Below are 21,898 nucleotides of genomic sequence, written 5' to 3' on the forward strand. Positions count from 1 at the left end.
AAAAGAACAAATATAGGCCCGAATAATTTTCTGCAGGGGGGAAAAAAAAAAAGGCAAAAAGCAACATCCGTAGGATGATCCTTTGGGGGAGGGTCCATGAGGATCCACTGACAGAGATCCTACCACACCATCCCACTGCAGGGGCTGGGGTGAAGCAAGTTTGTACCACCACAGGAGAAATAGCTACATGGCTGATGTATTCCCAATGATCTATATGGAGCCATCCCAGCCCTCACTTGTCCAGTTCCATGGTAATTTTTTCTAGAGACTATATTAATACAATCAAGAGTAGCTTATATCATTGCTCACACATAAAACCCCTCTCTGCTTAGATGCAGACTCCCAGATAAACTGTAATAAAAATTAAGAGCACACCCTGCTTGGCACACCTGGAACATCAGATACCTGCACTTGTAGATCCAATTCCTGCAGTAAGCACAGATCGTGGTGTAATCTTTACTGCATATTTGAGAAATTGAGATTTCCCTGTGCCAGGATCTCCAACCAACAAAAGATGTGATTCACCTTTGGAAAAAATAAATACACAAAGCTTGAGGTTGCCTGGGTGGCATACTGACTACTACATTTATAAAGACAGACAAGACATAGAAGTTTTTAACTAAAATAATAATTGTAATTCTTCATATAAAATTTACCTCTTAACATATGATACAATAAATAATTCAGGTGCAATATTGTCATATCTAACATTGCTCAGACAGTGATAAAACTGTATAATTCACAAGTAGTACCTAATCATATTGCAGCATTCAAACTCAATTCTCATCATAAAAGATTCTTTAAAATAATCACATATCCAGCCTTATAGGGTCATCCAGTTACTAGTTTTCATATTTTAATAGACTAGTTTTGCAGACGCCAGCTATGGTAAATTTTTCACTCCCACCTTGAGTAATGAAGGGAATCGGAACCACTGCTTAGTTATGATCCCAATATTTAACTACTTGAATTATTGTACAAATAAGCAATAAAGTCAGCCTTTTTTCTTCTTAGATAATAATTGAAGTTGAATAATCATGAATTTTAGTAATTTCCAAATACAAAGCAATTACAAAAGTAAATATTTTGGTTATTAAGTACTTCATCAAAAACTTCTAAAATGATTTAATTATCTTATATAAACAATATAAACAAAGTGACTTCACTTTAAGGATATATATGACTTGATTTGGCTGCTGAAGCATTTTTTAAAAACATATATTCCGTACTTGTATATACACACATTATTTTAGACTACATAGTCTATGACCTACATACCACCTGGCACATTTGTCATGTAATAACAACAGAAGGAGAATCAGCAGGCAGATAGCTTACAGTATCAGTTCTAAGAGAAACGTGCTGACAATCACAGATGGAAAAATCTGGCATTAGGAATCTTATTTTTTCCCTTCAATGCAGGATAGAGATTCACACGATGGAAATATTAATATTCCACTCTGATGCCAAATACCATTAGGGATGTGCTACTACCAAATCATTTAAAAATGTCATTTATAAAACTACTTTTTATCTGAGCCTCTGTTTTACCTAAAATGATTGCTTTTAATACTTTATTCAATGGGGCATTGAAAACTGGTTTCTATCACTCAAGTTATTTTGGAAAAATGAAATTAAAAAATAAAACTAAAAATAGGAAACCCAAATGCTGATTACACAACATTCTCACCCAGAACGATTATGTTTCTGCAGCTTTATTTGTTCTAATATTCATTTTGAATGTTTGTATGTATGGTGGGAAGAAATGTACTATTAGAAACAAGAATACTAACCTCTCACTCGAGTTCCTGCAGCATCAGCCCTTTGGACACCCCCAGCAAGCACCATGGCTACAGCCAACTTCACCAGATATAATCCAAAAACCTGGGGACACAAGCTAGCCAAAATTTCATTCCTCCCTAGAAAAGAAGTGAAAAAAGGCATTCAGCACTGTTTTAACGTCAAATTTGATGCAAATTAACACACTCTCCTCAGGCAAACCCCCAAAGCAGCTGTTAGACCCAAACATCTTTCACTTTGAAGACTAAATGCCATCAAACCAGATCCTCAGTTGATGTAAATCAATATAAGGACTTTGCTATGCCAGTTTAAGGTGGAAGGCACTTGGATGCTGGGCACCAGTACAAAGTCCTAAAACTGAATACTTTAGTTCACAGATGAAACCACAGAAGACAAGTTCTTATAGCCCCTCAGTTTATCCTCTTGAATGCTAGTACATTGTGTGCATACAGGAACCAGAGAGCCAGATACACAGCTGGTGTAATTTGGCATAGCTCCACTGATTTAAAAAAAACGTTTAATGCCAAGATATACTGTACTGTACATGACGCAGAAAATTGGCTCATCTCTCTCTATTTTTATTTTACTGAATCTCCCTATCTCCTCACCCTTTTCTATGTAGTCTTTCCCTCACTGTCCATATACTCTCTCAAGCACTGAAATGTTCTAATCTGTTCAGCTGATTTTGCTGGCAGTGAACAGATGTAATAGAATTAATTCTGCCCTCTGAAGCACTGACATTAGCAGCACATCAGAGATCAAGATTCTGGGGCGACACACTACCCTTCACTGTTAGCACACAGAGCTGAGCAACCAACCTTAAAGAAAAGGAAGTGCTGTGAATCCCTAAAATGGATGTTTTATACTTGGAGGCAGGGCCGGCTCCAGGCACCAGTGTTCCAAGCAGGTGCTTGGGCGGCAGTTAGAAAGGGGCAGCAGTATTTCCGCCGCGGCGGCAATTTGGCGGCAGCTTCTCTGTTCCGCTGGCCGCGGCCGCAAATCAGCGGCAGCTTCTCTCTTTTGCTGTCTGCAGCGGCAGTTTACTTCACTGCTTGGGGCGGCAAAAACTGTAGAGCCGGCCCTGCTTGGAAGTAAGTGTGTGAAGACACGGTGTGTTAGATTAATGGATTTACCATTACAAAGGTAGAAGGTAAGGATACTAAGGATAGGGTGGGGCCCACTTTGGGTAAGATGTGATGTGCTATACCTATGGGCTGTGCAGCATGGTTAAGATGCAGGGCATAATTCACCACTGCATTACTCTAGTTTTATGCCAGCATGACGCCAATGAAGGCAACGGGAGGGACCACAATGTAAATCCAGAATGACACAATGGCAAACCAGGCTCTCTGTATAAACGAAGCACATACAAAACTTCTGGTAGCCGGTTAGAGTTTATACAACACAGATCATCAGTTAACCATAGCTGCTCAAATTTAAAACAAAAACAACCCACCAAAACCCACTCCACAATACAAGGGAGAAAAAATAACATTTTATGAAAGTGTTTGCATTCCTGTGAGGTAATGTGTATGTGGCCATGAAGAAGACAGCACATAATTGCCTAATGTATTTGCTACCTGGTGTGCTTATTTATCTGACTATGAAGTCTTCCCTCAAAGACTAGTTATATCTTGCTTCTTTTATGAAGATGCCAGCAGGACAGACCTTGTATGAAGAACTGTAGTTTAAGAATTAAAGGTGTTTTTAATATGTAAAACTGTTATAGAAACAGATTGGTTTTAATATTACTCAGGTGTGTGACTTGTTATAAATACATAAATAAATCCCAATTCAATTCACAGAAGTATGGGATACAGAGACACAGAACCATATTTTTAAGCTATTAACATAGTCAACAGAGCAATGCTGACTAAACCAGATCTGACCCAAACGATCGCTTCACAGTGCTGCGACTGACCTATTGTGTTTTTTTTCTTGTTGCACATAACAGCATTGTGTTTTTTCTAATATTCTTACCATTTCTGACTCAGGCTCACTCCCTGTTAAGTGCTACATAAAACACTGCAGCAACTACAATGGCATAAGGCTCAAAAGAAAAATCACAGAAATACAGTTTTGGTGTGGATTAAGTGTGTCCTATTTTTAAATTCATTTCAAGTAAGAATTTTATATTCCTTTGTTGGAAATTTTGGGTAGCAAGAAATTATTCCTTAAACTGCCATGACAAGACAAACAAGCACACAAACACATGCTCTACACAGTTTTAAAACAAAGTTCTTGGAGGTTTGTCTTGTTTGCCTGAGACAAGCTCTGACAGACTGAGACATGGTCTGAGCAGCAGGAGAGCTGAGTGCACAACACACCTGAAGTGAATGGGATCTGAAGGTGCACTACAACTGGGCCAATAGCTTCCAAGGAGGAGTGTAGGATAAGGGAATGAAATAAAAACGTTGTCAATAATATAATTTTCAGTGTTGTCTCCAGCAAAAATCCAAGCACAGTTCCTGTTTTCACTTTCATCTACAAACCTGCTAAGGGATCACGCTTATGTTTTTCCCAGAAGTCTTCAAATTCCTTCTGAACCTCCTCATCAACTATAACCCCTGTCAGTTGTTCATTGTTCACTTGAATGTAATTGGCTTTCAAAACAATCTCTACGTCACAGCGCACATCCTGGTGGAAGGGTTTCCATCTCTGCATTACCACGCCATACACCGTGATGTCATCACCTGCGAGTAAGGACAAAATTAGCCACAATAACATCCTGCTCAGTATATGCAGATACATAAATTAACAGCTAAATTAAACATAATAGGACAGTTTAGGCCTTTGTAGAGCAGATATTGCTAGAAAAAAGAATTTACTCTAATTACTGCATCTCTAAAATAGGTGACATCATGTAGCCTTTTTTATGTCTATGAATAAAAACTGGGACTAATATTTTGTAATCATTTTTTAAAAAATTGTGAATCTAAAACAAACAAAAGAAATGAATATAACCTGTCTTAAGGGTTATAAAGAAAAACTATCAGGTTAAAAAACTTACTTTAAAAATTCCTTACCTATTTAATAAGCAACAGTGACATCTAAAAAGTATATTATTTACTTCTACTATTAATGCTCTTTATTTACTTGTTTCATCTCTTTTGCTTCAGTCAATAAAAATAAGACTACTTAATCTAAGGTTTGTTTATAGTCCATTTCACTTTCAGGTTTCATGCATTCATAAAAACGCTGCAATATTTCATAGAAAATTTTCACTGGGCCTTATTAAACCTAAAACTGGACCAAATTTCATCTGATAGTTTTACTAAATAATTCCATCTCTGTTTTTTTGTATTCTTGTCATGCCTTTTGATTTGCGGATATAATTAGTCAAAAACCTCTATTGTTGTAAATACTAAAACTTCCACTTGCTCTTTTGTTTTGATACAGACATCTAAATCACAAGTGGAACTCTGTGCATTATGCTATTGGTTTCATTCAGAAGTTGCCATAGCTCTATACAACCACTTTGCTGTTTCCGCAGGTTGAATGTATTGGACACATCAGGGGCTCCTTGCATTCCTCCATTCCCCCACACAAGCTCCAGGTGTGCACCCTCCCCCATCCCTCTCTATTTCAGGGACTTCCTCCAACCCCCTACTCCAGTGGTTCCCAGACTTGTTCCGCCGCTTGTACAGGGAAAGCCCCTGGTGGGCCAGGCCGGTTTGTTTACCTGCTGCGTCCGCAGGTTTGGCCGATCTCGGCTCCCAGTGGCCGCGATTCACTGCTCCAGGCCAATGGGAACTGCTGGAAGCGGCGGCCAGTACGTCCCTTGGCCCGTGCCGCTTCCCGCAGCCCTCATTGGCCTGGAGCAGCAAACCGCAGCCAGTGGGAGCCACGATCAGCCAAACCTGCAGACGCGGCAGGTAAACAAACCGGCCCGGCCCGCCAGGGGCTTTCCTTGCACAAGAGGTGGAACAAGTTTGGGAACCACTGCCCTACTCCGTGCCAGCAGCAATGTGTGTGCATTCCTCCCTCCCATAACATTGTCCTCCATTCTCTCCCCCATGCCACATTGTGTGCCTCCCCCATTTTTACCTCCCCTCCATACCAAGGTCCTCCATTCTTCCACCCGCCATAGTTTCTGTGTGCCTCCCATTTCCTATCCACCACATGCCAAGGGACTCGTGTGTTCCCCATGTCCCTCTCCCAGCATACCACTGTCCCCTATTCCCTATATCCCAAGGAGCCTGTGTTTTGTCCTCATTCCAGGGTCCCCCATCCCCCACACCAGGGGCTCTGTGCGCCCTCCTTTCCCCCACTTCATTCTTATTTGCTGATATATTGGATCAGTCTCAGCCAATTACATAGAAGCTGCTATATTGGATTATACCATCTAGCTTTTGTTTCCTTTCTACAACAGCGGCCAGAGCCACTTTGGTAAACCTTGACCTCTGTATCATTTTGAGAGTGGGTGATCAGTAGTGAACACAGTATTGCTGGGGAAGGGGTACTATCCATTTATACAATGGACTTATAACATTCTGAATATTATTTTCTATCCCATTCTTTGTACATCCTAATGGTCTGTTTGCTTTTTTGACGGTCACTGCACACTAAGCTGACATTTTACCTGCAACCTTTCTTTGACGGGAAGCTATGATACATGGTTTCCCAAACCACCAAAGGGACACTAAACTGTTAGTACTGTCACCAGTTTAGTAAAGGAGATTCAGTATCCTGACATTTACAGGTCTCAAAATAACTTATGGAGCCCATGAAATATTGCATAGCAATGTTTTTCTGTCAAAATGTTATGATGTCACACAAGGGGATGGTCTTTTCTGCAACAGAATTAATTTGCCATGTTAACACACTGACTTAGCACAACAACAAAGTGATACATGAGCGTTTCCCACCAGACAAGCCCTAAAAACTGACACCCTTATTGGAGATGCCTTCTTTCAAATGAAATATAAACTTGAAAACACCCGAGGTACAAATGTGTGTAATTGAAACTACATATAACTTTACATGGGAACACTCCATTGTCCTCACCTGACTTGCAACTGTCCACTAAGTCATCTTCCAGGACAACCACCATAGAACGAGGGATGCTTCCGACAGATAGCCTTTGAATCTAGTAGACAGCAAGAAAAAGTGTATGCATTTATTACAGGCAGGTGCCATCAAACCACCACATGCTGTTGCTTTGGTTTACAAACTGGCCAAACCATGCCAGCCTGGTTTGCAACAGAACCATTATTCTGCACACCAAAGACTTTATTTTTCATTCCCTGCAAAGGAATATCTCCTTAGTTTCTCTCACAGAACTCATACAACGAGCATGCAGCTGCTCTCATTAAGTTAGGGGAATCTTGCCACTGACATCAATGGAAACAGAACTGGACCTTAAATTATCTCTAGGGGCCGTATTCTGGGAGGTGCTGAACAACTTCAACGTCTTGCTGGATAAAGCTTTACAAAAATAAGAACAGGAGTACTTGTGGCACCTTAGAGACTAACAAATTTATTTGAGCATAAGCTTTCGTGGGCTACAGCCCACTTCATCAGATGCATAGAATGGAACATGTAGTAAGAAGATATATATAAGTGGCAATTTTGCAACAGAAAAGCTTCAAAAACAGACTCCAACAAGAAACTGCTGAACCAGAATTAATTTGCAAACTAGATACCATTAACTTGGGCTTGAATAGAGACTGGGGGTGGCTGGTCATTACACAACTTGAATCTATTTCCCCATGTTAAGTATCCTCACACTGTCTGAAATGGGCCATCTTGATTATCACTACAAAAGTTTTTTTTCTCCTGCTGGTAATAGCTCATCTTAATTAATTAGCCTCTTAGAGTTGGTGTGGCAACTTTCACCTTTTCATGTTCTCTGTATGTTTATATATCTTCTTATTATATGTTCCATTCTATGCATCTGATGAAGTGGGCTGTAGCCCATGAAAGCTTATGCTCTAATAAATTTGTTAGTCTCTAAGTGCCACAATTACTCCTGTACTTTTTGCGGATATAGACTAACACGGCTGTTACTCTGAAACCTACAAAAATAAGATAATTGTAAAAAAATGAACTTTTTTTTACATTAATTGAGAATTACTTTAGGCATGATTTCAATAAACAAAGTTTACTGTAGGCACTGATGCCTGCTTAAAAATTAAACAGTTCCTCTTAACTGTATATATTGGAAGATGCCACTTCACTAAAGGTATTTAATCAAGATTTGACAGGGACGGAAAGAAGTTTACACTTAAATCCCAAAGACTAAACCAACAGCAGGTGAAAAGCAAATCAAACACAACCAGGAGAATACATATTGACAAGTACATCAGTAATTGTCGTATTTTTTTTCCTCCAAGGCAAAATCTATGCAATCTAGTCACAGGCGATTTCCATATAAAGCACGTCTTTTCTAGTTACTCACAAAGCCCAGCTGTAATTGTTAAATTGTACTCTGCGGACAGAATAGTAATCTGAAGTACCTACTTCTTTTGTAGCAAATGCTCATCCATATTACAATTTTAGGTTAATTAATTCTCCAGCGCCTAGAAATTGTTTCTGCATTTTTGTCTATTACTTTATTTCTACAGGCAACTCGCATCTCTGTGGGTACTGGTGGCAGAAACATTTGTTACTGGCAGCACTAAACAGGACAGATCGTATATACAGAGTCAATTTAATCCCTGATGTAACTCCATTAATATTAATAGGTTCATACTACTGATGAAACTGTCTTACAGTGCAGATATTTGCGACACAGTAAAAGAAAAAATTAAAGTTCTAATAAAAACTAAAAATCTGAAATAAGCAGAAAGAGAATATGCAACATAGGGAACATGCTATCAGAAATATTTTAACTTCTTCAGTCATTGGTTATCCTTAATTTGTTAAAATATTTTTCATTTCTCACTCTACACAGTTCTATTTTTGTATATATGATGTATACGTACACACATCTCAGAGCTCTCTTAAATTGGACATCAAATCATCCCAATTAAGAGAAGAGGCCACTTAAAAGAAGTCTGAATAAGTTACTGTACTCAACAAAAATACAATAATAGAAATATTAACTAAAATTTCTCTTTTTTTCAAATTTTGTAGAACTTAGAATTTTTCACCTATTTTTTACTTGGTTAAGCATCTCTTAACCACTTGGCACTGACCAAGTATGTCCCCATTATACTGAGTTTTTATTATAACTTCCCCAGTTATGCAACAATCATAGGCACTCCTCCGGGCTGACTATCATACAAATGACTGCATGTTGCCTTGGACAGCAAAATGTTCAGTGACCATTTTTGTAGGTGGCTGCAGACTGGCAGTGGTAGAGATCTGCAGATTTGCTCTTGCAGCAACAGCACCCATAGAGACGGCATTTGCCATAACTGGGCTAAATTGGTTCCATGGGAGCCATCTCAAGTATCATGATCACATATAAAACAAACGTACAGTTGGTTTAGAGTTTATCTACACAGGAAGATTAATCCAGTATAGGATAGCGTAGGAATTTAAAGTAGATTAACTATTTCTGATTAACTCCATGTGAATTAAGCTAATTTGGAATAAGGTACTCTCATTCAGAATAAGAGGGTATACATACTGAGTTAATCAAGAAGAGTTAATCGGGTTTAACAATTCTGAAATAACTCCTTGTGTAGCAAAGCCCTTAGATAGACAACATATATTTAGTATTGTATTATGCAGCAACGTATTGTGGAAGGCGAAAGGCATAATGGGGCACTACAGAAGTCATGGTTACCCACTGCAGCTAAAGACGCCTCCAGCTGTAACAGTCTTTGTGCCACTGAGCAAAGCTTCAGCAGCCAAGAGAATGGGACTGTCCCAGTGCAACGACTCTTCCATTTTAATCAACTTCACACACATGTCATTCATGGCCATCTCTCTTCAAAAGTCCTGTGGTGATGGGGGAGTGGCAAAGCGACAGGTGAACATGATTACTGGTAGTTGTAGCCACAAGCCTGCATGCAGGTGGCCTGGGACATTGGTCGCCCATCCCTGACCCAAAAGCAGCAGGGGAGCTCGGCAACACCCCTGGTGACAGAGCAGCCCTTTTTAGGATTGCACTGCTCTCCCTTTCTAAGTGAAGTGACTAGAAAAGGTGCCTCAAACACTGCCTGCCCAAATTAAATCCGGCCATCTTACCGTGGCTGGTGGATCATCCCCAATGCAGTCGAAAGCCAAAGATAACCAAAAAACACTACAGATAGTCCTGATGTTCCAAGCAGCAATGATAGACAAAGACGATACCTCTCAATTTGAAAGAACAGTTCTCCTTTCCAAAGAGATAGCCCAGTATGACATTGACATTGCAGCACTCAGTGAAACTAGATTGGCAGGCGAGGGCATTATTATAGAACCGGCTGGGCGTTACATCTTCTTTTGGAAGGGAAAATAACCAGACAAAGACAGAATCCATGGAGTGGGAATTGCCATTAAGACCAAACTATTGCAATGTCTCGAAGACCTTCAAATAGGCATTAACCAAAGACTCATGAAACTCCAGTTACCACTAAATAAGTCATGATTTGCTACCATCATCAGTACATATGCAACCACCTTAACACGCCCTGATGATGCTAAGGAACGGTTCTATTCTGATCTCGACTCTCTCATCAATACCATAAAGTAACAAACTAATCATCCCAGGAGATTTTAATGCAAGAATAGCTAAAGATAACAACAACTGTCAAGGTGTCACTGGGAAAAACGGCATTGGAAAAATGAACAAAAATGGTCTCCTACTCCTAAGCAAGTGTACAGAGCATAGCCTGACAATTACAAATACCATATTCAGACAAGAAGACAAATATAAAACTACATGGATCCATCCCAGATCCAAACAATGGCATCTAATAGATTCCATCATTGTCCGACAATGTGACATAAGGGGTGTTAGGATATTGTTAAACTAAATTATACATCCTATCAAGACAAACTACAAAGTGCACTAGAAACCAACCTTGGTGATAACCCTGTCTCATAGGAGGAATTTAGAGCGACAATAGAAAGCCTGCAACTGACGTCCCTGGATGGAAGAAAAGGGCTCACCAGGACTGGTTTGATGAAAATGATGAGGAAAACACAATACTCTTGAAAGAAAAAAACGAGGCTTTCCAAATCTGGCAAAATGATATTCAGTCCTCCTCAAAGAGAGAGAGATTTAAACACCTGCAAAACAAGGCACAAAGACAACTATGCTTGATACAAGATAAATGGTGGGAGAAGGTAGCAGAAGACACTCAAATATATGCAGAAACAAATGAAACAAAGAAGTTCTTTGATTCCTTGAAGCTAGTTTATGGACGTTCAAAGGTGGGCACAGGTTGTCTCATGATGGCTGATGGCAGGACAGTCATCAAAGACAAACATGGCATGGAACAGAGATGGGCTGAACATTTCAGCCAGTTACAGAACACACCATCCTCAGCTGAAACAAGTGCTATTAATCTAATACTTCAAAAGCCTATTCAGCACCACCTTGATTTACCACCCTCACTTGAAAAAATAGAAAAGACAATCAGTTTGATGAGCTCAGGAAAGTCCTCGGGGCAGAGATGGAATACTGGCAGAAATATATAAATCTGCGGGTCCAAAACTGGTAACAATGCTCTAGAAGATCCTTACTGATATCTGGGACAGTGAAGAAATGCCACAAGACTTCAAAGATGCCACAATTATTCCTTTATTTAAAAATAAAGGCAGCAAAGTGGTCTGTGATAACTACCGTGGGATAGCTCCCCTATCTGTCGCTGGAAAAATCTTTGCTCATGTCCTCCTGAACCGACTGATTTCATCTGTCTCAGAAGCCAATCTACCTGAGACTCAGTGCAGATTCAAACCTGGTCGTAGCACCATAGACGTGATTTTCAGTATTAGGCAAATACAAGAAAAATGTATCGAACAAAACATGAATCTGGTCAGTGCTTTCATCGATCTGACAAAAGCATTTGATACAGTCAATAGAGAAGGATTATGGATGATCCTCAGCAAACTTGGTTGCCCACCAAACTGGTAAAGATCACTCGTTTACTTCATGAGGCGATACAAGGTCAGGTACTTTTTAACGGAGATCTTACTGACTCCTTTCCCATTTCATATGGAGTCAAACAAGGTCATTGCCCCTGTACTGTTCAACCTCTTCTTCCCTCGAGTTCTCAACCATGCTACAGATGGGCCCAACAGAGGCATATACATCAGATACAGACACAATGGCTCAGTCTTCAATCTCACAAGGCTTAAAGCAAAAACAAAAGTAACAGAACTACTAATAAGAGAAGCACTCTTTGCAGATGATTGTGCCCTTCTAGCACACACAGAGGGAGATCTCCAATGTATCGTAGATTGCTTTGCTGAAGCATCAAAATTGTTTGGCCTCACAATCAGCCTGAAGAAAACTGGTGTTGCACCAATCATCTTCACCGTTCTGTGCCATATCCCCTAGCATATCCATTAGTGGAATCCAACTAAAGCAAGTTGGCAGTTTTACCTATCTCGGCAGCAACATCTCCAGTGATTGATCTCTTTACAAAGATCACGAACAGGATACAGAAAGCTTCTCAGTACTTAGGAAAGTTACGTAACAAAGTCCTGAAATCCCACAACATAACGCTCTCAACAAAAATAAAACTTTATATTTCTTTTGTGCTCACATCTCTCCTCTACGGCTGTGAGACCTGGACATCATACAAATGGCATATCAAACAGCTGGAGGCTTTCCATATGCGATCTCTGCGCACCATTATGGGGATCCGTTGGCAGGACAAAATCACCAACCTGGAGGTTTTCCAAAAGTCAAATGCCGTAAGCATCGAGGCCACGCTGATAAAAGCCCAACTACGCTGGGTTAGACACATCATTAGGATGCCTGAATATCGACTCCCCAGAAAAGTTTTCTATGGAGAATCAGTACAAGGACACCGGAATCAAGGCTGCCCCAGAAAGCGCTACAAGGACAGCACCAAGAACAGCACACGCTCTGGTGCAATAAAACCAGATTATCTGGAGAAGGCTGCATTAAATAGATCAGCCTGGCAACACACAGCATTCAGAGCTTTTCAAGTCTTTGAAGAGGACAGAAATAACCGATTGTTAGCTGCAAGGGAAAAGCGCCATATTACTGCTATAGCTACCCAGACACTCACCAATGACTTTGTCTGCCCGATCTGCTCGTGAGCATGCGCGTCACGCTTTGGACTTCAGAGTCACTCCAGAATCCACAACGAGAGAGCATGAAAACGTCACCGTCGAACCGATGGACTACACACACTTAGTACTTAATTTATGAACACCCTAATTTAATCCACGCATTGGCTGTAAGTATTTCTTATGATGCATAAAAATGACTTCAAATAACAATCATATAGCAAATGGAATAAACTTGCATGCGTGTTTCTGTGGATATTCATTTTTCTAGCTCTTAAGCTTGAACTTTTGGAATTACAGGATAAAGGTGTCTGGTAGCTTTCCTCTCACCCGGGCAATTGTTCTAAATAACAGTAAAGGGTTTATACAGCTTTTCCACTTACAGTAGCATGTTAACAAATCTTTTATTAGTTACAAGGAAACAATTCATCACTGGCATAAGCAGGTATAGCTCTATTAGGGTTGCACTTGCTTACACTAGCAACAAAGGCCGTAGTACTTTAACTAGCATAATTTATTTTGCCACATGATTCATTTATTTTATTCCTCCTCTTCCCTCTATTTTTCTGTTTACCTGTTCCTGAATTTTGATTTCTTGATAGTCTCTGCAGCTGGTGGGAACAGAGGATGTTCCTGAGAGACAAGTGAATTTAGATGAATTGCAGCCTTCTCCATTAGGGCAAGTTGATGGACGGAAGAAAGCATAGTACTGCTCAAAATCTGCTTTGACCACAAAAACATGCTTGCACTTGTTACACATGTAATCCCGTTCAAACTCCAGGACTTTCACTAGACTGGTACGAATAACAGTTCCAGTAATGGACAAAAAGTGACCCACATCTCTGGTTTTAGGGATACGTTCTCTGGTTAGCTCAGGGCAAACAGGCAAACCTGTTAAATAAAAATACAGACATTATTAAGACCATTATTAAGACCCCAAGTCTAAGTTTATAAACATGAAATGTATCTCCACTAGCAGTGTATGGTACAAAGATGTTTTCTCAACTGGAAAAGGAGAGAAAGACAGATACGAATAGCATCCATGGACATTTCATTAATCTGACATACTAGTCACAAATATCAAAACACATAAGAGAATTAACACGGAGAGAAAATATAACAGCATTACAATCCTATTCTGACCAAAAGCTAAGCAGTAATTTATTGTGACTGATTTGAGGGTTTTTTCTTTCTCCTGTTCATGGCTTTTTCTCAAATGAATTTATTAACTGAAATTATTTGATGACCTTTTAGTGAGTTTCATTTACTCTATGACTTTCATTTATCACCTTCTATGACTTCCTATTTGAAATATCAAATTTGCTGCTTATCCGTGATCAGCCATATAAATCATATGGTATTGTTTTCCTGGTTAAACCAGCATAACTCATAATCTGGTGTGAATCCTCAAGATACGCAAATTTAAAATTCACATCCTGAGCATCTGACCTTAAAATTCTCTTTCCTCTAGGATCAATACTAGTAAAACTCACTTTCAGGAAAGCTGACAGAAAACAAATACAAAGGAGTTATGAACACACCTGAAGCATGTTCACTTATCAATTCAAATGAACAGTCATAGTACATTTTTTGCAGTATTTGCCCTGCTCTAGTTCTACCCTAAGAGCCGACGCTGAGCCCTCCATTCAATTGCCATAAGGCATTCAGAACCATGCAGGACAAAATCCTTAGCTAGGAAGATTAATGTACCTCAACAGCCTACAACTCCTTTACAAAAATAAATGCACTTTATAATACTTGATATGTGATAACACTAATAGCTGCCTCCTAGGAAGTTACTATTTTCTTTAATATTACACAGTAAAGTGAGTAATTATTGTGTAACTGTGACAGAATTTCCCCTCCCCGCTTCTTTGGAACACTGGAGAGCAATGTATTTCCTTATAATTTTGCCTTTGGCATAATTTTTTCCAGTAACGGGCATGAATTCTATAACCTTCATAAAGCATAGCACATCTGTCACCAGGGAGAAAGCTGTAGCACTTCAGCTGGCTACTGTACATCTTTGTGGCATGACTGTCTGAGTGAGCATCAGTGGGGCAGAGAGAGAGAGAGAGACTAGATTTGGAAGGAAATTAATGTATTTTGAGCAATACAGAGACTCCAATCCATTCATTTTACTTTGTTTCCCAAACTCTTTGCCTGAGGTATACATGTGTCCTTGAGTAGGTTTTAGTGCGTTAGTAATAACATTATAGGTTCAACTTTACATATATGCTTTGCTACTGAGCACATACTGGTGTTTAGGCTAATGGTAATTAAGCAAAAACTCCCTCATCCATGAACAGATTTGCAGTGAAAGGAAATCTTATGCATTCATAGTTGCAAAATGCAAAACTTCAGATAGACAAGCTTATCTTTTAATTCCCCCTAAAGCAGAGGGGATCTGTGCAGCTGAGTGCAGCTTCTCTCACCCCACCTGACCCAAACCAGTGCATATGCTAAGGTGCTCTCACCCCCTCCCCCATCCAAAAGAGAAAGAGGCTTTCACCCAGTTTTGGATTCCTAAACATCCTTTTTCTATTCAAGAACATTTATTTCTTTGGTTAAATCAGAAACTATATTCTCCACTGTGGTCAGGGCTGTAACCCCTGCCCCTTCCATAGCGGGAGGAAGGCAGTGCCCTACTAACCCACTTTGGAAGAATGAAGAGAAACCCCACAAATCAAAACGTTTCTAGTCCCTTATGCCCATTTAATGGAAGATAGCATCCTTAGGAAATTAGGCTGAAAGAATCTTTAATCCATGTAGCCCATCATTTTTATTCCTAGAGCAATAATCAGCCTTTCTGTAGGTATGGTCTATCCAAAAATTATTTGACTCCTATACCATCCACTACTTCTTTGGTAGCGTAATCTATAATCCCATAGCACTACAAGTAAAAAAAGATGGTCATTATAAAGAAAGGAGGTGTGCAAATGCAATCAGAAAATTGGTTTAGAAAAAGGAAGCTACATCACATTTCATGACTTTGAACTGGTAAGAAAGAGGCCATGCATCCCTTTTATATCACAAAATTAATAGTTGCATAAAGTCTGCATAAATTGTAAAATGGGTGGCAAATTGTTTTATTTTTTGCTAGGATTATGAAAGACAGAATCACAATTCAGATTACATTCCTGAATGCATGTGTGTATAATGATGATAACTTTTTGAAACAAGGTTTAGTGGGGTGAAACACCAGATACTGTATATTGTATAACTGATTCTTCTAACTTGACACTACTGAAAGATTAAGTAAACATATACCCTCAAAATCCAGGGACATAGGTTTATATAACAACATATTAATTAATAAACTTTAACTCTGTCTGATACTACTAACAGCTGATAAATGCTTCAGCAATTTTTTATTAAGAAATAAACCAACATTCAAAATCTTATATTAAGAAATTGATGGATTTTAGTACAGTATATATTTATATCAGAGTGATATCTTCTTGGAAACTATCATAAGCACCTCAGGCCTGATATCACTCTGTGTAATGGGAAACTGAAACCCTTAGCTCAAAGGCCAGGAGTTCTCGAGGCAGAACACTAATATTTTAGTAACTTTTGGAAAAGCTGCAATCACACTTGGCCAGCATAGAAAACCACTAACTCCTGGCTTCTAGGAGTAACCAACTTCAAGTAATCATGCATGGCATTGCTTTCAATATCAACACCTTGACAACAAATTTAGTGTCAATAGAAAGGACAGTACATTGTGACAAAAAGGATGAAATGTTCTTTTATTACTGATAATTTCTTCCAACAATGTATTCTGCTTTTAAAGTGAGCAGTTTAGATAAGATCCCATCTGCACTACAAAAATCAATAGTGTCAGACGAGTTACAATGCAGATAAACTATCCCCAAATTGATTAAAATATAACTCTGTCTTGTAGCCCCAACCATCTTTTAACCATGTACCTGAATTGTACTAAAGCACCTGCAATAGCCATGCTGCTGAAGGGCTAGAGAGGAATGAAGTAGTAGTATCAACTAACCACTCTCTGCTGTACACCCTGCTACTTTCATAAAGGGTTGAGGTGCAATGCTTCCCCACACCAATGAAAGAATGCATCTGAAACTAGGTGCATACTCATGGAATTTCCTGACTCCTACACAGGCTTTTCTTGGTTAACATAATGGGCCCAGAGCCACTGCAGTTCTATCAGCAGGCATCTGCCTTCCTCAGCTCTCTGGATCTTCATAAGTGCCTGATCCTGAACGTAAATTTTAACACTACCGTGGAAGCACAGGACCACCTCGGGACAGAGAAGTGCTAGGCCACCTTGGACGTTCTCAGAGAGATTGTCAACCATCACTCCCTGGTTAGGCTACCACCCGGACAACTCCACCACCTTCACTTATGTATGGGTCAAGGATATTCAATTGTGCCACTCCCAGTTGGACTGCATTTACATTTCTTGATTTCACATCTTGCTGGGTCCATACCTCCAGCATCAGGCTGGACCCATTCTTGGACCACCATCTGGTGGACATAATGGCTTCGCTAACACCTGACCAGCTGGAGCCAGCCTACTGGCATTGCAATTAACAGTCTGTTGGAGAATGTGGGCTTCGCAGCATCCTTCCAGGAGTTCTGGCTGGCCTGGAGGAGCCAGAGGCATGCCTTTCCCTCAGCACAGAAATGCTGGGATGTGGGGAAGGTATGTGACCAGCTCTTCTGCCATGACTACACCCGAGGGGCCAGCCGGCGGTGGGATGTGGCATTAGAACAGTTGGAGCAGGAGGTTTTAGAACTGAAGAGGCACTTGGCCTTTTGCCCCAGGAATCCATCCCTCTGCAAAGAGTGTCAGGAAAAATGTGATGAGCTCAGGGCCCTGGGTGCCTCTGTTTGATCCTGCATCAAGTATCTTCAGGAAATGGATTGCAACTCCTGCTTCTTCTATACCCTGGAGAAAAAGAGGGGAGCCAAAAAGCATTCCACGAGCCTCCTGGTGGACGAAGGCACACCTCTCACAGAGTCTCATAGGGTCGATTGAGATGCGGGGAAGGGCCAAGGCCTTTTATGTCAGCCTTTTCTCCCTGCATCCAATAGATGCTGATGCCTCTGGGATGAACTCTCTACAGTCAGTGCAGGGGACCAGGTTTGGTTAGAGTAACCTCTCACTCTGGTCGAGTTCTTGGAGGCCCTCTGTCTGATCCCCACCAACAAATCTCCAGGGACTGACGGGCTGACTCTGGAGTTCTACCACACATTCTGGGAAGTGATCAGCCCAGACCTCGCAACTATCTGGGCTGAGTCCTTGGGGAGTGGGGTTCTCTCCCTGTAGTGTAGGCAGGCTATGGTCACCCTGTTGCCTAAACAGAGGGACCTCCACGACCTCAGGAATTGGCTCCCAGTTTCGCTCATCAGCACAGACAACAAAGTCATAGTCAAAGCCATCTCACTGCAGTTGGGGTCTATGCTAGCAGGAACAAACCACCCTGACCAGACCTAGACCATCCCCGGCTGGATTATTTTTGACAAACTATCTGGTCTGGGACCTACTCCAGCTAGCACTCAGGGATGGTCTGTCACTCACCCTCCTGTCCCTGGACCAGAGAAGGCGTCAGACAGGATGGATCACAGATATCTCACAGGTACTCTGCTGGCGTTTGGCTTCAGACCCCACTTCATGGGGTTTCTACAGGTGCTGTAGGCCTCTGTGGAGTGTCTGGTCAAGCTCAACTGGGGCTTCACTGAACCTGTCACCTTTCGTTGCGAGGTGCACCAGGGCTGCTCACTGTCTGAGCAGGTCTATACCATCACTATTGAGCCCTTCCTCTGCCTCCTCTGCAACAGGATGACAGGGTTGATGCTTTGGGAGACAGACTTGTGGGTGGGCCTTTTGGCGTATGCTGACAATGTGCTCCTTGTGACCCAAGACCTGAGAGACCTGCTGTGGGTGGAGGCTTGTCAAACCATCTGTTCAGCAGCTTCCTCTGCCTTAGACAACTGGGTTAAGAGCTGTGGTCTGATGGTTGAGGACAGGTGGCAGGCAGTCTCCCTTTCACCCATGCACCATGTTGTCCGGTGGGGTGTGGGTCCACTGCTCTTTTTGGGCTTGCACCTTTCTCCCCTGAGACCTCTCTGAGCTGCAAGTCTTATACCAGGACCTCCTCAGGACCTGGCAGCTAGTGTCAGCAACCAGGTCCATAGTGGCCACTGAGGTGGAGGACCTGCTCACAGACCCCCTGCTACATAACCCCCATATAAATGTGCAGGGGATGGAGTCTTGATTGGTGTCAGAGGACAGTCCTGGCTGGTGACACCAGAACCAGAGACCTTCTGGACTATGATCTGAAGGACTGGGTGGACCTTGTGGTGCGTGGCCAGCACGTGGGGCTGCCCACCCTGTGTGTCTGCTGTCATTTGTTGCAGTAGGCGAGGACAGCCTTGCCTCTTGCTTCTCTCACTTTCCTCAAGAAGGTCCTGCGGCATGGTGCTCCCCGCCCATTCTTTGCTCCTGGCCCTCCACAACTCAGCATCGGGACTGCAAGCTTCCCCGGTCACCCCCAACAGGCCGCCTGAGTTGCCTGAATGACATTTAGCCAGTTTGCCTCCAAGACATGCCAGAAAACATCTGTACACACTCGTTCTTCAAACCATCCACTTCCTCACCCTTGTGTCTCACCTCCTCACCAAATGGAGAGACCTGTTACTGCCTGAAGAGGGAGAGGAACTCTGGTGGGCCAGTCTGTACTTCACTCTGGTTCTATGACCCACTGGGGATATTAGTTGCAAGCTCCTCCATGGAGCCATGAGCATGGGCATGTACCTGGCACAGTTCACAGACTCCCTAAATATCTGTCCCTTCTGCGGCGAGAGAACACATAGTGCACCAGGATGCACCCTCCTCTCCTACTGAGGTTCTGGTTGCACTTTTCTTTGCACCTCCCTGATGTTTGCATACCCCATCTGTGGTCCCACAATGTTGCGGGACCTTCTTGTCAACTTCATCCTGGCACTGGCCAAGATGGCCATCCATCATACCAGGAGGACGATACTAGACAGGAGGGTGCTCTGCAACTGTAGGGTATATTACTAGTCCCTTGTCTGCTCAGGCCTCTGGGCACAGCTCCTCTGGGCAGCATCCATTGACTCCTCAGACACCTTTGAGGAGCAGTAGCGGAGAGTGCTGTTCTAGGTTCTCTGTTTGGTGTCCCCCTCTGAAACCCTGATTTTCAACCTTTATCCTCACTCCTGTTCTGTTTTATCCTTTGTTGTTCCCAGCAATAAATATCAGCCAGGACTTATTGGTTCCTCACTTTCAATTGAAGGGGCAGGCCTTTAATTATGGGTCAGCCTAGACTCGCCTGTCCCAGTACTACAAATAAATACACAAGTTTTGGTTTAAGCCCTGATCCTAAAATGAGCTCCACACATTAAGACCTTAGATTATCATTATACTCATCTGTTCCTCAGTTTCCATCCCCACCTCCATCTTACTAGCTGTTGTAGACCATATTGTATTTGATACAGTACATTTGTCTTTATAATTCAGTAGTTCAAGTAATGTAATTTTTTTCCAAGAGATTTTATATGTATTAATATAATTTTACCTAAATCAAGTTTAATATTATAACTGTAACACAAATAAAAAACCGTAATTATAACAACTTTCTTTCTCTGCACTGGTCTTGAGAATTTCAAATAATGCTCCTTTAATTGTAACCAAGCCTTTTATCTCGTGAAAGTTTTCTGTTCTCTCATGCAGGGCTTTATAGAGGCAGCACTAGTTTGTTGCAAATTGTGTTGGGGGTTTCTTTGGCTTTGTTAATGAGGACTACATTTTCGGCTTTTCTTAGACAAACAGCAGTTCTCTGTTGACTCTCATAGATTCACAGAGTTTAAGGCCAGAAGGGATTATTAGATCATCTAGTCTGACCTCCTGTAGATTACAGGACATTACATTTCCTCCAATTACCCCTGCACTGAGCGCAGTAACGTGTGTTTGACTAAAGCATAACTTGTGTTTGGCTAAGGCATATCTTCCAGAAAGGCGTCCATTCTTGATCTGAAGACATCAGGAGATGGAGAATTCACCAATTCCGTTGGTAGTTTGCGCCAATGGTTAATTACCCTCACTGTTAAAAATTTATTTCCAATTTGAATTTGTCTGGCTTCAACTTCCAGCTACTGATTCTTGTTATTCCTTTCTCTGTTAGATTAAAGAACCCTTTAGTACCTAGTGTTTTCTCCCCATGAAGGAATTTATACACCATAATTAAGTCATCTCTGAAGCTTCTTGTAGCTACACTAAACAGACTGAACTCTTTAAGTTACTCACTGCTAGGCATTTTCTCCAGCCCTGACATAATGTTTGTGGCTCTTTTCTACACCCTTCTCCAGTTTTTCAACATCCTTTTTAAAATGTGGATACCAGAACTGTAGAGAGTATTCCAATATCAGTTGCACAATTTTCATATACGGAGGTAAAATCACCACCCGATTCCTACTTGCTATTTCTCTGTTTACACATCCAAGGATTGCATTAGGCCTTTTTGCCATAGCATCACACTGGGAGCTCATGTTCAGTAAGTCCAGTAAATCCTTTCCAGAGTCACTGCTTTCCAGGATACAATCCCCCATGCTGTTGTTATGGCCTGCATTCCTTGTTCTGAGATGTGTAACTTTGCCTTTGGCTATATTAAAATGTGTTTTGTTTGAATGGGCCCAGCATACGGATCACTCTGCACTGACCCGTTCCCACCATTATTCACCATCCTATCAATCTTCGTGTCATCTGCAAATTTAATCAGCAATGATTTTATATTTACTTACAGATCACTGATGAAAATCTCAAACCATGTCAAGCCTCATACTGATCCCTACAGAAGCTCACTAGCAACACCATTTGATGATGTTTCCCTGTTAACAACTACTGAGATCTGTCAATTAGCCAGTTCATAATCATTTAATATGTGTTCTATTGACACTTTATAGT

At 41.2% G+C, this 21,898-nt stretch overlaps 1 protein-coding gene across 9 annotated transcripts in view; it reads right to left on the bottom strand.

The window, feature by feature from the left end:
• MCM9 (minichromosome maintenance 9 homologous recombination repair factor) overlaps positions 1-21,898 on the bottom strand; it is a 69,464-nt gene that overhangs the window by 44,458 nt on the left and 3,108 nt on the right. For all 9 annotated transcript variants that reach the window (XM_043542851.1, XM_043542850.1, XM_037894700.2 and 6 more), the window contains 5 exons: positions 13,514-13,830; positions 6,808-6,889; positions 4,293-4,493; positions 1,794-1,919; positions 406-525 (listed from right to left, as the gene is read on the bottom strand). In XM_043542851.1, the coding sequence (XP_043398786.1) occupies positions 406-525; positions 1,794-1,919; positions 4,293-4,493; positions 6,808-6,889; positions 13,514-13,830 (846 nt within the window). The remainder of the gene's footprint in view (positions 1-405; positions 526-1,793; positions 1,920-4,292; positions 4,494-6,807; positions 6,890-13,513; positions 13,831-21,898) is intronic.

Source organism: Chelonia mydas, chromosome 3 (genome assembly GCF_015237465.2).
Source record: "Chelonia mydas isolate rCheMyd1 chromosome 3, rCheMyd1.pri.v2, whole genome shotgun sequence".
NCBI lineage: Eukaryota > Metazoa > Chordata > Testudines > Cheloniidae > Chelonia > Chelonia mydas.